Source organism: Delphinapterus leucas, chromosome 13, assembly GCF_059928025.1.
Source record: "Delphinapterus leucas isolate spDelLeu-1000000601 "Yukka" chromosome 13, BTC_Dleu_Yukka2, whole genome shotgun sequence".
NCBI lineage: Eukaryota > Metazoa > Chordata > Mammalia > Artiodactyla > Monodontidae > Delphinapterus > Delphinapterus leucas.
In genome coordinates, this window is record NC_143141.1 from 53,114,385 (window position 1) to 53,130,262 (window position 15,878).

Sequence of the window (15,878 nt, forward strand, 5' to 3'; positions counted from 1 at the left end):
CAGCCAAAAATAAATTAATTAAAAAAAAATCCTTCCCAATGTCAACTATTAGTGAATGTAAATAATAATAGAATGGGTTTATGTGACAAAAGTGCTAATCCAAGGAATGAAATACTGAAAAGATTAATAAAAATCGGGATGTAGGAAAGCCATTTCTTAAAAGGCATTTGGTTTGAACACAACTTTGAAATGAATCAAAATTTTCTAAAGGCTCTTATATTAAAACAACAATGTTGCAATGTTATTTTATGTTGTTAACACACACATACACACATCATCCATTCTCTTTAAAATGTTTTAGGTTGGCCAAAAAGTTCGTTTTTCCGTAGTATAGCTCCAAATTTATGTATGTGTACTTAGATATAACATACATGCAAAAAGTATATAAATTATAAGAATACAGCTAGATAAATTTTCACAACATGAGCACAGCCATATAACTCCCACCCAGATTAAAAAGAGTGTGTTACCAGTATCCAGAAGCCCCCCACTATGTTCCCTCCCAGGCATTATTCCTTCCTCTTGGAAAATAACTTGAGGGTGGGAGGGAGGAATGGGGAGTGACTGCCTAACAGGTACTGCTTGAAGTTCTGGAACTAGAGAGAGGTAGTGGTTACCCAAATTTGTGAACGTATTGCATGCCACTGAATTGTACACTTTAAAATGGTTAAAATGATAATTTTTATGTTATGGGTATTTTCCCACAATTAAAAAAATAATGACCAAAATAAACACTATGCTGACTTCTAACAGCACAGATCAACTTTGCCTGCTGAATTTTATATAAGTGGAATCATAATCTTTGTTTTTAAATTTATTTTATTGAAGTGTAGTTGATTTACAATGTTGTGTTAATTTCTTCTGTACAGCAAAGTGACTCAGTTATATATACATGTGCATTCTTTTCCATATTTTCCATTATGGTTTATCACACAATATTGAATATAGTTACTGTGCTATATAGTAGGACCCTGTTGCTAATTGTAATGACACATTTGAAGAAAGAATAACAAATTATAGTTTCCCCTTGTTAAAAAAATTTTTTATTTATTTATTTTTTAACATCTTTATTGGAGTATAATTGCTTTACATTGTTGTGTTAGTTTCTGCTGTAAAACAAAGTGAATCAGCTATACATATACATATATCCCTGTATCTCCTCCCTCTTGCGTCTCCCTCCCACCCTCCCTATCCCACCCCTCTAGGTGGTCACAAAGCACCGAGCTGATCTCCCTGCGCTATGCAGCAGCTTCCCACTAGCTATCTGTTTACATTTGGTAGTGTATATATGTCCATGCCACTCTGTCACTTCTTCCCACCTTACCCTTCCCCCTCCCCATGTCCTCAAGTCCATTCTCCACGTCTGTGTCTTTATTCCTGTCCTGCCCCTAGGTTCTTCAGAACCATTTTTATTTTTTTTAGATTCCATATATATGTGTTAGCATACAGTATTTGTTTTTCTCTTTCTGACTTACTTCACTCTGTATGACAGACTCCAGGTCCATCCACCTCACTACAAATAACTCAGTTTCATTTCTTTCTATGGCTGAGTAATATTCCATTGTATATATGTGCCACATCTTCTTTATCCATTCATCTGTCGATGGACACTTACATTGCTTCCATGTCCTGGCTATTGTAAACAGTGCTGCAGTAAACATTGTGGTACATGTCTCTTTTTGAATTATGGTTTTCTCAGGGTATATGCCCAGTAGTGGGATTGCTGGGTCATATAGTAGTTCTATTTTTAGTTTTTTAAGCAACCTCCAAACTGTTCTCCATAGTGGCTGTATTAATTTACATTCCCACCAACAGTGCAACAGGGTTCCCTTTTCTCCCCAGCATTTATTGTTTGTAGATTTTTTGATGATGGCCTTTCTGACCTGTGTGAGGTGATACCTCACTGTAGTTTTGATTTGCATTTCTCTAATGATTAGTGATGTTGAGCATCCTTTCATGTGTTTGTTGGCAATCTGTATATCTTCTTTGGAGAAATGCCTCTTTAGGTCTTCTGCCCATTTTTGGATTGGGTTGTTTGTTTTTTGGTTATTGAGCTACATGAGCTGCTTGTATATTTTGGAGATTAATCCTTTGTCCGTTGCTTCCTTTGCAAATATTTTCCCCCATTCTGAGGGTTGTCTTTTCATTTTGTTTATGGTTTCCTTTGCTGTGCAAAAGCTTTTAAGATTCATTAGGTCCCATTTGTTTATTTTTGTTTTTATTTCCATTTCCCTAGGAGGTGGGTCAAAAAGGATCTTGCTGTGATTTATGTCATGGAGTGTTCTGCCTATGCTTTCCTCTAAGAGTTTTACAGTGTCTGGCCTTACATTTAGGTCTTTAATCCATTTTGAGTTTATTTTTGTGTATGGTGTTAGGGAGTGTTCTAATTTCATTCTTTTACATGTAGCTGTCCAGTTTTCCCAGCACCACTTACTGAAGAGGCTGTCTTTTCTCTATTGTATATTTTTGGCTCCTTTATCAAAGATTAGATGACCCTGTGTGTGTGGGTTCATCTCTGGGCTCTCTATCCTGTTCCATAGATCTATATTTCTGTTTCTGTGCCAGTACCATATTGTCTTGATTACTGTAGCTTTGTAGTATAGTCTGAAGTCAGGGAGCCTGATTCCTCCAGTTCTGTTTTTCTTTCTCAAGATAGCTTTGGGTATTTGGTTTCTTTTGTGTTTCCATACAGATTGTGAAATTTTTTGTTCTAGTTCTGTGAAAAGTACCATTGGTGGTTTGATAGGGATTGCATTGAACCTGTAGATTGCTTTGGGTAGTATAGTCATTTTCCCAATGTTGATTCTTCCAATCCAGGAACACGGTATATCTCTCCATCTATTTGTATCATCTTTAATTTCTTTCATCAGTGTCTTAAACTTTTCTGCATACAGGTCTTTTGTCTCCTTAGGTAGGTTTACTCCTAGATAGTTTATTCTTTTTGTTGCAGTGGTAAATGGGAGTGTTTCCTTAATTTCTCTTTCAGAGTTTTCATCATTAATGTATAGGAATGCAAGAGATTTCTGTGCATTAATTTTGTGTCCTGCTACTTTACCAGATTCATTGATTAGCTCTAGTAGTTTTCTGGTAGCATCTTTAGGATTCTCTATGTATAGTATCATGTCATCTGCAAACAGTGACAGTTTTACTTGTTCTTTTCCAATTTGGATTCCTTTTATTTCTTTTTCTTCTCTGATTGCTGTGGCTAAAACTTTCAAAACTATGTTGAATAGTAGTGATGAGAGTGGGCAACCTTGTCTTGTCCCTGATCTTAGTGGAAATGGTTTCTGTTTTTCACCATTGAGAATGATGTTGGCTGTGGGTGTGTCGTATATGGCCTTTATTATGTTGAGGAAAGTTCCCTCCATGCCTACTTTCTGGAGAGTTTTTATCATAAATGGGTGTTAAATTTTGTTGAAAGCTTTTTCTGCATCTATTGAGATGATCATATGTTTTTTCTTCTTCACTTTGTTAAAATGGTGTATCATATCGATTGATTTGCATATACTGAAGAATCCCTGCCTTTCTGGGATAAACCCCACTTGATCATGGTGTATGATCCTTTTAATGTGCTGTTGGATTCTGTTTGCTAGTATTTTGTTGAGGATTTTTGCATCTATGTTCATCAGTGATATTGGCCTGTAGTTTTCTTTCTTTGTGACATCTTTATCTGGTTTTGGTATCAGGGTGATGGTGGCCTCGTAGAATGAGTTTGGGAGTGTTCCTCCCTCTGCTATATTTTGGAAGAGTTTGAGGAGAATAGGTGTTAGCTCTTCTCTAAATGTTTGATAGAATTTTCCTCTGAAGCCATCTGGTCTTGGCCTTTTGTTTGTTGTAAGATTTTTAATCACAGTTTCAATTTCAGTTCTTGTGATTGGTCTGTTTATATTTTCTGTTTCTTCCTGGTTCAGTCTCAGAAGGTTGTGGAAATCACAATCTTTTTTTTTTTTTTCCAACATCATGTTAGTGAGAATCAAGGGCATTGTTGAATGTAGTTGTAGTTCATTCATCTTCATTGCTATAGAGTATTCCATTGTATAAATATACCATTGTTTATCCATTCTACCACTGATAGATATTTGGGTTGTTTTCTATTTTGGACTATTAAAAATAATACCGCTATGAAAAAAAATGAAAAATAAAATGTATTGGGCACTTACCATATGCCAGGAATTAGTCTGAGGTGTTACTGTGTATGTTTCATTTAATCCTGACAGTATTAATATCCCCAAGGATATGAAACCCAAGGGTTAGAATAAATAGCACAATAGTCAGTGTCATGTAACTACAAAATGATACAGTTGGAATTTGAACCCTGGTCTGTCTGAGTCCAGAGCTCACATTCTTAATTATTTAGCTATTCTGCTGCAGTAAGTACATCATGTTCTTTTTTCAGAATGATGCACGTTAAATGAAGTAGATTTTGACACTTTAGTCATCTGATCTACTACATTTTATTGTGGGAGTATTCTCATATTGTTAAGGTCACCAAAATAGAGTATATTGTAATTTTCTATCTCGATGGAAGGAGGGCTTTAAGAACATAGATTTTTAGAGTTTGATGCAAAATGATTTTTTTTTTAAAGCCAAGATGCTTACAGAGGTAGGTTAAGAGAGCTGTGTTGAGAGCTGGACATCTGATTCTCTCGCTTATTACAGAATTTTGCTGATGTGTACAATACAATGCTCTATTGTGCACACAACAAAAAAAGAAGACAGATTGATTTTCAGATATATCTGAAGAAAAAGGACACTAGGAATAATTGCATTGTTTGGCACATGGTGTTATGCTTGTTTTTGCCTGGTTTTGGCAAAACCTGCAGAATAAAGTCATTGTAAGGCAGACAGAGTAGGTACTGGCATGCTAGTTGCCAAGTCTTAACACTTATTGGAAAGGTTGAAATAGAGGTGAAATCAAATCTCGAGTAACAGTATTTGTATTGTGACATTTATCTTACTGAAAATATAAACCTCTAAATTATTATCCTCAGCAACAGGAAACTTGCATAGTTCCACAAGTTTGGGAAGTGTACCCTAAACTAAATGTTAATCAACATATATTAAATGTTCTGTCATTTCACATTTACATGTTATTTTTTTTTAATTTTTTTAAAAGCATTGTGAGGTGAAAGGACAGTATATGATCATGAGGTGCAAATGTCACTTTATGGTTATGAGACATTCGAATATAACAGTTGGCCTTGATAAATTCAGACTGACATACCCAATTAACTTTTTCTTGACTGTCTTGTTATGATAACAGAGACATTTATGTAATAAAAAAAAATACAGGAGTTGAATCTGGATACTGGATTTCCTATCAGCTCTTCCAAGTTTGCAACTTTAGTTAACACGTTAATCCTTCTGACTAAGTTTCCTGAAATGTGATGTGGGAGTAATGCTTGCCCTACTTTCCATACAGAAGGAAATGTTAAAAATTATCATGTAATGTATGATATTGTTGCCTTACAACAACTACCTTACTCTGGTGATTCTGGAAAACATCTGAGTTCTTAGATTTGTTTTATATTGTTAAGGAGCATCTCTACTTGAATATTTTTCTTAATTCACATGAAATATATAGTCATTAGAGGACAAAGTTAATTAAAAGGAGAAAAATAAAATCAATCAAATACTAACACTCAGAGGTCACCACCACAACCTCCTTTTAAAGAAATCTTTACTTTTATATGTTCTTGTCCTATTTTTTATCAATGTAGGCTTTTCTGAAACATTCTATACTTAATTATTTGCAAAAATTACCAAGAGGAAGATTTACCAAATAGTGCTTGCTTGTTAATATTGTGGTGAACAAGCTTCTGATATTGTAGAACATAAATGGTTGTAGAAGGCTCTGGCATTTCTGATACACAAATATGTATATTCTGAATTTTCTTGCACACTGATTAGTACCTTTCAAATATAACTTACCTATTCTCTCATGAGAGAGAGAAACTGCTTTCATGCATTAGTATTCAAGAAAATGACTAACCTCTCTACCACTGCATTTTTAAGAAGATTCTGTTTTATCACTTTTATATCAATATTATCTTGACATGTTTCTTTGATCAAGTCTACAAACCAAGGCCTATTTAACCAGTCAGGCACATTAAGCATATTGCAGAGTTCTTTGGAGTTTCTCAAGGGCCTATGGAAATGTCTCAGAGAGAATAAAAAAAATGCTTGGCCCCAAAATATAGAAAGAGAGAAGAAATTATATCATCAGCTATTTAACTAAATGTACATGAATGTGACATTGCCAACATCATTTACTTGGTAAATTTGGTTCATAGAAATTTAATGTGTAAATATCTTGAAAACATACTGCTGTACACTCAACTTTTACTTATAACCCTTACTCTTGGTAGAAGCTATATTTCTGTACACACAAGATGCTTTGTGGCCTAAATTTTAATATTTCGTTTTATTGCTTTCCTTACCATGTTGGCACATAGTAGGTACACAATAAATATGTATTGGCATCCTTTGTTATTGGAAGGCTACACTCCTATGAATTGTACCTTAAGGCCTGTTCCTGAGATAACTAAATAAATATTTCTCTGGTCCCCGTTTATGGAGGAAGATTCATTCTCCTTTATATATATCTTTGCACGTCTCTTCCAAATATTCTTACTCAAAGAATTAATCTTATTGCATTAAATCAGGTAGATGCCAGTGGTGCAATGAAATAGGACTTTAACACATTGGATGCTTAGGAAATTTGTTTGAAACAAAACTCTTTTTAGAGCAAGATAGATAATTTACTGACATCACCATCATAAAGTAAAATTTGAACATTTACCAAATGAGGCTATGATGTTATTCTTATTGCTGTAAGACTAGCATTTGCTTTGGGAAAAAAATGGGTCTTTTTATGGAGCTGGATAGTTTGACAACTAGTAGATGTTGCCTGTTAAACAAGACCTGACTTCTATAGATGGGATCTATTATCTGTATTTTCTTGACATGACTGTTGGGTCTTATGGCTGTTCATCCATTAGTTACGATCTGTCATATGTGAATGGGCCCTGTCCCCATAAAAGTTGATTCATAGCATACTTCTTGCACTTTCCTTCCCTGTGCTGTATGACCCTGTCACATCTACATGCAGCTCTCGTTTCAAAAACAAGTTGATATATGTTTCTGCTCCTTTTGAAGCATCCAAAGTCAATGTTTCCTACTAAACATTTTTTTTTTTGGGGGGGTACGCGGGCCTCTCACTGTTGTGGCCTCTCCCGTTGCGGAGCACAGGCTCCAGACGGCGCAGGCTCAGCGGCCATGGCTCACGGGGCCAGCGCTCCGCGGCATGTGGGATCTTCCCGGACCGGGGCACGAACCTGTGTCCCCTGCATCGGCAGGCGGACTCTCAACCACTGTGCCACCACGGAAGTCCTAAACTATTTTTTTAAACTGGAAGAAATAAATAAAGCCCCATTACATTGCATGCTTGTCCAACTCAGTGGAAAAAGCAGTAATCTCCCGTTTGTTCTGAAACACCTGCTGGTTGATTTAATGAGTGTATTAAAAATGGAGCTGCCTTGATATTTCTTTTTTAAAAAAACTCTGTTCTCTTTCTTGAGCATGTTTGATTAAAATCTTTTATTTGCTTCGCCATAGGTTTTTGTTTTTGTTCTTGTTATTTTATTTATTTATGACTCCCATGGTGTAACTTTAATACTTTACTGATATGTCAACATAACAAACATAGGAAAGTGTGCCCTTGATGTATTTGGACTAATTGGTTTTGGTTTTTGTTTTCCAGCTGGGACAACGTATATCTTTAGCAAAGGTGGTGGACAAATCACGTATAAGTGGCCTCCTAATGACCGGCCAAGTACACGAGCAGACAGACTGGCCATAGGGTTTAGCACTGTTCAGAAAGAAGCTGTATTGGTGCGAGTGGACAGTTCTTCTGGCCTGGGAGACTACCTAGAGCTGCATATAGTAAGTACTTCTAAAATAAGATTCAGCTTTTAGCTTTTACTGTTAGCTTTTTGTAAATAATGTATAATTCTGCTTTTTGAACGTTTCCCCCAGCAAAAAATATACAGAAAATATAAATATACTCTAGAGGTAATAAGACCTTATAGCTATTACTATTGTTAAAAATGTTCTTGACAATAGATTTTTTTTCTTTTTAAGTGTGAATTCCTCTCAATTCTCTGTTCACAAACAATTATTCTTGGTGTGTTTTTAGTGACTTTAGGCAGTCTTGCCAAATTAATAAAAAACATTGTGGTCCAGTAGATACTATTCCATCTGGCTGGAAGCAGTAGGTTGTAATAGCAGATCTGACAGCAGATCTGGATCCATTGTCCTTATTTCTTTTCTCACCTGAGAAAAGAATTGTCTAAAGTCACATGCAATGAACAGGAGAAAAGGAATCTTTAAAGGTATTTGGGGATATGAAAGAAAGAGACAAAAAGATTACTTCTATGCCATCTTATACTCATTTTGTAACATACACGTCAAGAAAATACAATGGACTCTTGCCATTTATATCCTGGGACCATGCCTTTTTCTCTAAGTTCTAAGCCTCCCACAAGAATTTAGTTAGCTTTTAGTGAATGTCAAATAATAATTCATGAATGAAAAGCTTTCTTTACCTTTTAAAGTTGTCATAACTGACTATAGCTTGGGGACTCTTCCTTATATCTCTGCTTTCAAAGAGTTACTAATTTGTGTGGTTGCAATTCTTTAACTTCTCATTTACTCACAATATTTGCAAAGAATCATACAGTCTTTCATTGTCAAGAGATATTAATATTTTATTGATATATCAAAATAACAACCATAGGAAAGTGTCATATATTCAAAAAACTCTAAAGGGTTCTTATCATCATAGTTCTTGGTCTAAGCTCCCTGTCTTCTGGAGGGTCCAGAAGCGTATCAACCTCTTCATCTGCCTTTCTATTCTTGAGGTATAGTTTATCTCTTCTGCCTTATGTGATCGTATAAGTTTGTTTTGTTTTGCTTTTGTTTATCCTTGCAAGTTCTCCCTTTACCTGCACCCATGCCTCAGAAGACCTTTGATTAGGTCAACATGTTCTTTCCTGTTAGGAACTGGCCTTCAGGCTGTCATTGTAAAATGTAGGAAAACCACCAAACACCAAAATACATTATCACAAACTTGCAGGGTCTTAATTCTCAAAGTTTTATTCATTTATTTTCTTAATCTTAGTTTTCTGTTAGGTTTCTAGAATTTCCAATAAACTCAGTAAGGTTACAACTGACCACAAGAGCTGAATTCATTGCTAATCTTGGAAAACAAAAACAAAACATATGGTCACCTTATCTTTGATAAAGGAGGCAGGAATGTACAGTGGAGAAAGGACAGCCTCTTCAATAAGTGGTGCTGGGAAAACTGGACAGCTACATGTAAAAGTATGAGATTAGATCACTCCCTAACACCATACACAAAAATAAGCTCAAAATGGATTAAAGACCTAAATGTAAGGCCAGAAACTATCAAACTCTTAGAGGAAAACATAGGCAGACACTCTATGACATAAATCACAGCAAGATCCTTTTTGACCCACCTCCTAGAGAAATGGAAATAAAAACAAAAATAAACAAATGGGACCTAATGAAACTTAAAAGCTTTTGCACAGCAAAGGAAACAATAAACAAGACCAAAAGACAACCCTCAGAATGGGAGAAAATATTTGCAAATGAAGCAACTGACAAAGGATTCATCTCCAAAATTTATAAGCAGCTTATGCAGCTGAATAACAAAGAAACAAACAACCCAATCCAAAAATGGGCAGAAGACCTAAATAGACATTTCTCCAAAGAAGATATACAGACTGCCAACAAACACATGAAAGAGTGCTCAACATCATTAATCATTAGAGTAATGCAAATCAAAACTACAATGAGATATCATCTCATACCAGTCAGAATGGCCATCATCAAAAAACCTAGAAACAATAAATGCTGGAGAGGGTGTGGAGAAAAGGGAACCCTGTTGCACTGTTGGTGGGAATGTAAATTGATACACAGCTACTATGGAGAACAGTATGGAGGTTCCTTAAAAAACTAACAATAGAACTACCATATGACCCAGCAATCCCACTACTGGGCATATACCCTGAGAAAACCATAATTCAAAAAGAGTCATGTGCCAAAATGTTCATTGCAGCTCTATTTACAGTAGCCCGGAGATGGAAACAACCTAAGTGCCCATCATCAGATGAATGGATGAAGAAGATGTGGCACATATATATATACAATGGGATATTACTCAGCCACAAAAAGAAACAAAATTGAGCTATTTGTAATGAGGTGGATAGACCTAGAGTCTGTCATACAGAGTGAAGTAAGTCAGAAAGAGAAAGACAAATACCGTATGCTAACACATATATATGGAATTTAAGAAAAAAAAATGTCATGAAGAACCTAGGGGTAAGACAGGAATAAAGACACAGACCTACTAGAGAATGGACTTGAGGATATGGGGAGGGGGAAGGGTAAGCTGTGACAAAGCGAGAGAGAGGCATGGACATATATACACTACCAAATGTAAGGTAGATAGCTAGTTGGAAGCAGCCACATAGCACAGGGAGATCAGCTCTGTGCCTTGTGACCGCCTGGAGGGGTGGGATAGGGAGGGTGGGAGGGAGGGAGACGCAAGAGGGAAGAGATATGGGAACATATGTATATGTATAACTGATTCACTGTGTTATAAAGCAGAAACTAACACACCATTGTAAAGCAATTATACTCCAATAATAATAAAAAAAAACCCCAAAATACCTCAGCACAGCCATTACTGAACCATCATAAATTTTCCATTCAAAATGCAGTTTTAAAAATGGGAAACATTGAAAAGTAATTTTAGCTGCCTTTTGGCAAATATCTAACCATCAGAATTGAAGGCATCTGGATTTTTATGGCATCATAAATAAGTGATCAGCTGAGATAACTAATGCAGTAAGGAATCTTGCTGTTTGGAGTAATATCAACTTTCCATTCTGATTTAGGAGCCTTGGTACTTCAAAAAATAAATAAATAAGAAAACAAGAGCTTTTCCTCCTGAAAGAAATTACTTATTGATCCATAACCAATTACACATTTACTCTGAGAAAAGGTTCTATAATGATCACTTGCAAATCATAAGGGTCCATGTTACTGAATTACTCAAACCACTGTTTGTTTTATGGTCAAAGTGTTTTAGTCTACAGGAATGGGTATTTCCTTCCAATTCTGATCAACTGTGCCTTAGAGTCCTTGTATGTTTAAAGGAACTTGTCCCTAAAATCCCAGCCCAGTACCTTCCAAAGCTTCTTTACTGGCCAGAGATTCTGATAGATGCCCTGTGAGGCCCTCCTTCTTTCTGATTCTCCTCTTGGTCTTGGCTGGCCATTCACTTTGGATTCAGTTTTTGTTTCTAACACCCTTCCTCTTGGATTGGCTGACTTCAAACTCTTCCTTAATCCTAGCCTGTCCTTGACTAGGAAATTGAAGATGGGTGTTGGTTCCCTGGGCTTACCAAACACCATTTGTAGTCAGCCCTACTAACTCCTATATCAACTACTAGGACCCAAATCTGGCCAACTAAAACTTTCCATTTCCCCCCTTTTTCTTTCATTGCCCACAAGCAGTGATCAGCCATTACTGACTCAGCAAATTGCTTACATGAAGGTAAGCCACTTTTTTCCATGTTTCCACATTGCAAACAAAAGTAAGCCAGTGGTTTTCTTTTTACTTCTAAAGTTGACCTTTAACTCTTTCCCATAATGCTGGGTACATGGAAGAGGAAGAGGAGGAGGAGTTAGATATTAAAAAAGGGAAGAGAGAGAGCTTGAGAAAGAGAGAGAGAGAGAGGGAGAGAGAAAGGGATGGAGGGAGGGAATAAGGAAGTAAAGGGACGGAAAATGAAGTGGGTGGGGACCCAAGCTGATACCGTGGCTGAAGTGGCAGAAGTATTCTTAATAATGATTCTTAGATTTGGGACTGTTCAAAGGCTATTTTATCAAATGGTTTACATACCTTTGAGTATATCCTGGTTTTCCCCAAATCATTTCTTCTGCTTCTTTCAGAATTGGAAATATAAGAGGAAAACAACAATTGTAGAAGGATTAGTACTACTGTCTGATTTTAGTTTTTAAATATAACTGACTTAAAAATTAACCTGATGATATCAGAGATATGTTTAATCTGTAAAAGTTAGAAATTTTGGTTATCTATTAAACTTCCAAGAAAATTTCTATAAACCTTCAAGGTCAGCCAAGTATAAACTATGCTCTGATCTTATTTAAAAGCTATATTTATATCCTTAATTAATGGAATTAACCAATAAGCTGGAAAGTCAGTTGCACACATTAAAAGGTGCTCCAGTCTTGCTGAATTGTGTAATGCCACTTTAGTTTGATAACTTTCTGATTGGCATATAATTTCAGTGAGGATGTGAATATTTGACATTATTATCCTATTTTTTCAAATGATCATGTTTGATTTTACTTAAAAATATAATCGTATTTAAATTTTGATTAGCTATACTCTTAAAAATATAATAACTTGGAATAAAATGATTTTTTACTTAAGTGGCCTAGTCTTTACAGATGGATTTTTTGCTATGTTAATATTAATGCTACCACTATTAACCTCAAAGCCATATGATATTGCTATTGAAATGTACAAGGTTTTAGAAGGGGCTGAAGGGAAGATTAAGACATGAAGTGAGGGGCAATTAATTAACGCAGTGCCTAGAATACAAGTGCTCAGAAATGTTTTCTGAAATAATAAAAGAATTCATGAATTATATATTGAAAATATTGTGGCTTGGGTTGAGTATAGACTCTCAGATTTTCAGTAGTCAAAGTGAAGTCATAAATGCAGTTTAGTTTCTACATAACTCCGAAGAAAGTCATCCAACTTCTTGTTTACGATATAGAAAAAGTGTAGCACTCTGTACGTACTGGCTGTATTATTGAAAAGTTACGTATTTTTGTTGATGTTGTTTTCTGAATCTTTAGCTAAGAATTGATTATGGTAGTTGGTTGTTTAAAGAAAGTCTATGGTGAGAACTTTTGCTGGATGAGTGATTATCTCTCCTTAGTAATTGCTTCATTTATTGTAACTCACTTTTATCTTGAATTGTTCTCTAGTCATTTCAGACCTGTCCATTTTTTCAAATAGTGGTAAACTTTCTGATGGCATAGAACAAAATTTATAATAATGATGACTAATGAGAAAAATAATATAATGTAGAAATGTGGCTTTTCATCATTTATGTCAGTACATGCTGGAAGCCTGTCCAGAAATATTTTCTGAGCAACTAATATGGCCCAAGCCTATGTTCAAGTTTCCGTGGATACAAAAATAAATGAGCTCACCACTTAGTACTTATCTCAATAAATATTAGTTAGATAAAAGAATGAAAGAGCCAGCTGGGACCCTGGTTACCAGGTAGGTTAGATTATTTATAGTAAACATACTTTGTCCCAACTTGACTAGTGTTTCTTGGTTATTTCTCCATCTTCATTATTTCTCCGTTTCTTCCCTTTGCAGTTTTAACTTTCTTATCTGCATAGTATTTGTGAGAATGTAGACAAATGATAGGTTTTTAAGATAGAGAATTTAAAAAGTGCTTCCCTGGTGGCACAGTGGTTAAGAATCCGCCTGCCAATGCAGGGGACGTGGGTTCAAGCCATGGTCCTGGAAGATCCCACATGCTGCGGAGCAACTAAGCCCGTGCACAATAGCTACTGAGCCTGTGCTCTAGAGCCCATGAGCCACAACTGCTGAAGCTCGCGCACCTAGAGCCCATGCTCCACAACAAGAAAGGCCACTGCAGTGAGAAGCCCGTGCCCCACAACGAAGAGCAGCACCCACTCGCCTCAACTAGAGAAAGCCTGCGTGCAGCAACGAAGACCCAACGCCGCCAAAAAAAAAAAAAAAAGAATATAAAAAAGAGACTTGTGAACTGTAAAGGGGTCTATTATACACATTTAAATTAGTAACGATTATTTAATCAATATTGAATAAAGTAATCTCTTAGAGGCAATAAGCAAAAAAATTAAATTCAAGTGTTTCATAATTCATGAGATACATCTAGAAATTTTACCAGTGTCGTCACTCTAGAGGAAACATCATCTCTCATAAATCAGTCTGGTAACATTAATTGGAGATTACTTAACTCTTCTGACTTAGAAGAAAGCGCTGCAAATGTGTGCCCACTCACTGCCATGAATATTAACATGTGCATTGGTTCTGACCAGAGGAAATGTGTGGAGCATGGAGGAGAGGATGAGTGGAGACTGTTCTTTGAAATTCTTTCATCTTCAGAGCATGAAAGAGCATTGCAAATTCGATTAGTGAATTGTTGTATATATTTGCCCTAAGTGTTTCTTCTTTGTAATTTCCTGGGCCGGAAGCCTTATTTTTGAAACCAAGCTCTTAATTGATTTTGATTTAGAAATACACCTTTTGATCACCGATTTTAGTGTAGACTAGAAGCATAGTGTATTTATAGTAAATATTACATGTCTCAAAATAGCTTATCGGTATTTTTGACATGTCAGATCTTTCTCATCATCTTATCTTATGCTTTATGAAGATTAAGTTTAAAAAATCTTTTAAAAGTCAATACTTATATATTGGTGCATGTCTATATCAACAAGATAAAACCCAATTATTCCCTCACAGGTTTTTCTAGAATTTCAGCTGCTTCATCTGAAACATTCTTTTTAACCAACAGATTCACCTATTTTAAGAATTTAACTTTGCCATGTAGTATTTAAATTAAAGCCTGTAAATCATACACAGTAGATACTTTATTTGGTTTTGTTTTCCTGGTTCTTATGTGAGTTAGAGTTAGAGAACATCTGGCCTATTTGACTAGAATTTTAAAAGAAAGACTAAAATAAAGTCTTTTTACCATGTGCTGTAAAATTTTTGCCCAAGCTTCTAAGGTATGAAAGATGAATGTTATCTTTGAAGAAAATGGGAGAAATGATGGTCATATTTCAGTATGCTTAAGTGCTGTCCAGATATCTTGAAACAGTCCTATTTTGGGATGGATGGGGTCAAGTGAATTAAAATAAATTCCTCCCTTCATCCTTTCCCCTTAGAAGTTAATTCTGTATCTCATTTTCTAATGAAAATTAGTATCTCATTTTCTAAGCTGGTTGTCACCTTTGAGCATAAGTAAATCTCTCTGAATTTGGTTTTAGATTTCTAGGATTATTTCCTCCTCTGAAATTCTACTGCTGTGAAATTTAATAAAAAGAACCAAAACAGCTGTTTCTACCTGCACCTCCTTATTTCATGTACTTATGACTTAGATGCTTAAACAGCTGCCACACCTTCTCAGTTATCTTCCTGTCTCTATTCTGAATACTTTCCGATCCATTTTATGTACTTATGTCAGGTTAATTTGCTAAAATGCCTCTTTGATTATTCCTCTATTATTCCTCTTTTAAAACACACTGATAGTACCAAATAGTCTAACCTCAGTAGTGTGTCTTTGCTTTAGGCTATGTTTTGTCAATTTTGTTTAGCTAATCCATTAAAGAGGACTGAGAAATTTTATTTCAATTCTGAATGTTAATGGTCAGATACAAAATATTGCCTTCTCATTTGTGAAATTATATTGTGTTAACAGATAATAATCAAACCCATATAGAAGTAATAACAATAAAACCAAAACAAAATTTTAAAATAAAAACACACTTATGCTTCCCAAGTATGTACAGGTAAAGGCACATTCTGTGACTAAGAGTTAATGTCCTGAACATTCTAATCTTAATTTCCCTTTTCAGTCCATATTTCCACAATTCTATTCTTATCTTTCCATGCCAGTGAAATTTATTACTCCATTTTTTAAAAAAATGAACTTCTTATTGTCATTTCTCTGTTTCTGAATCTGTGCAGAA

At 35.5% G+C, this 15,878-nt stretch overlaps 1 protein-coding gene across 4 annotated transcripts in view; it reads left to right on the top strand.

Moving 5' to 3' along the window:
* The window catches only part of LOC149747754 (neurexin-1-beta), a 546,613-nt gene that overhangs the window by 207,061 nt on the left and 323,674 nt on the right, over nt 1-15,878 (top strand). For all 4 annotated transcript variants that reach the window (XM_022573880.3, XM_022573879.3, XM_089923193.1 and 1 more), the window contains exon 2: nt 7,763-7,944. In XM_022573880.3, the coding sequence (XP_022429588.1) occupies nt 7,763-7,944 (182 nt within the window). The remainder of the gene's footprint in view (nt 1-7,762; nt 7,945-15,878) is intronic.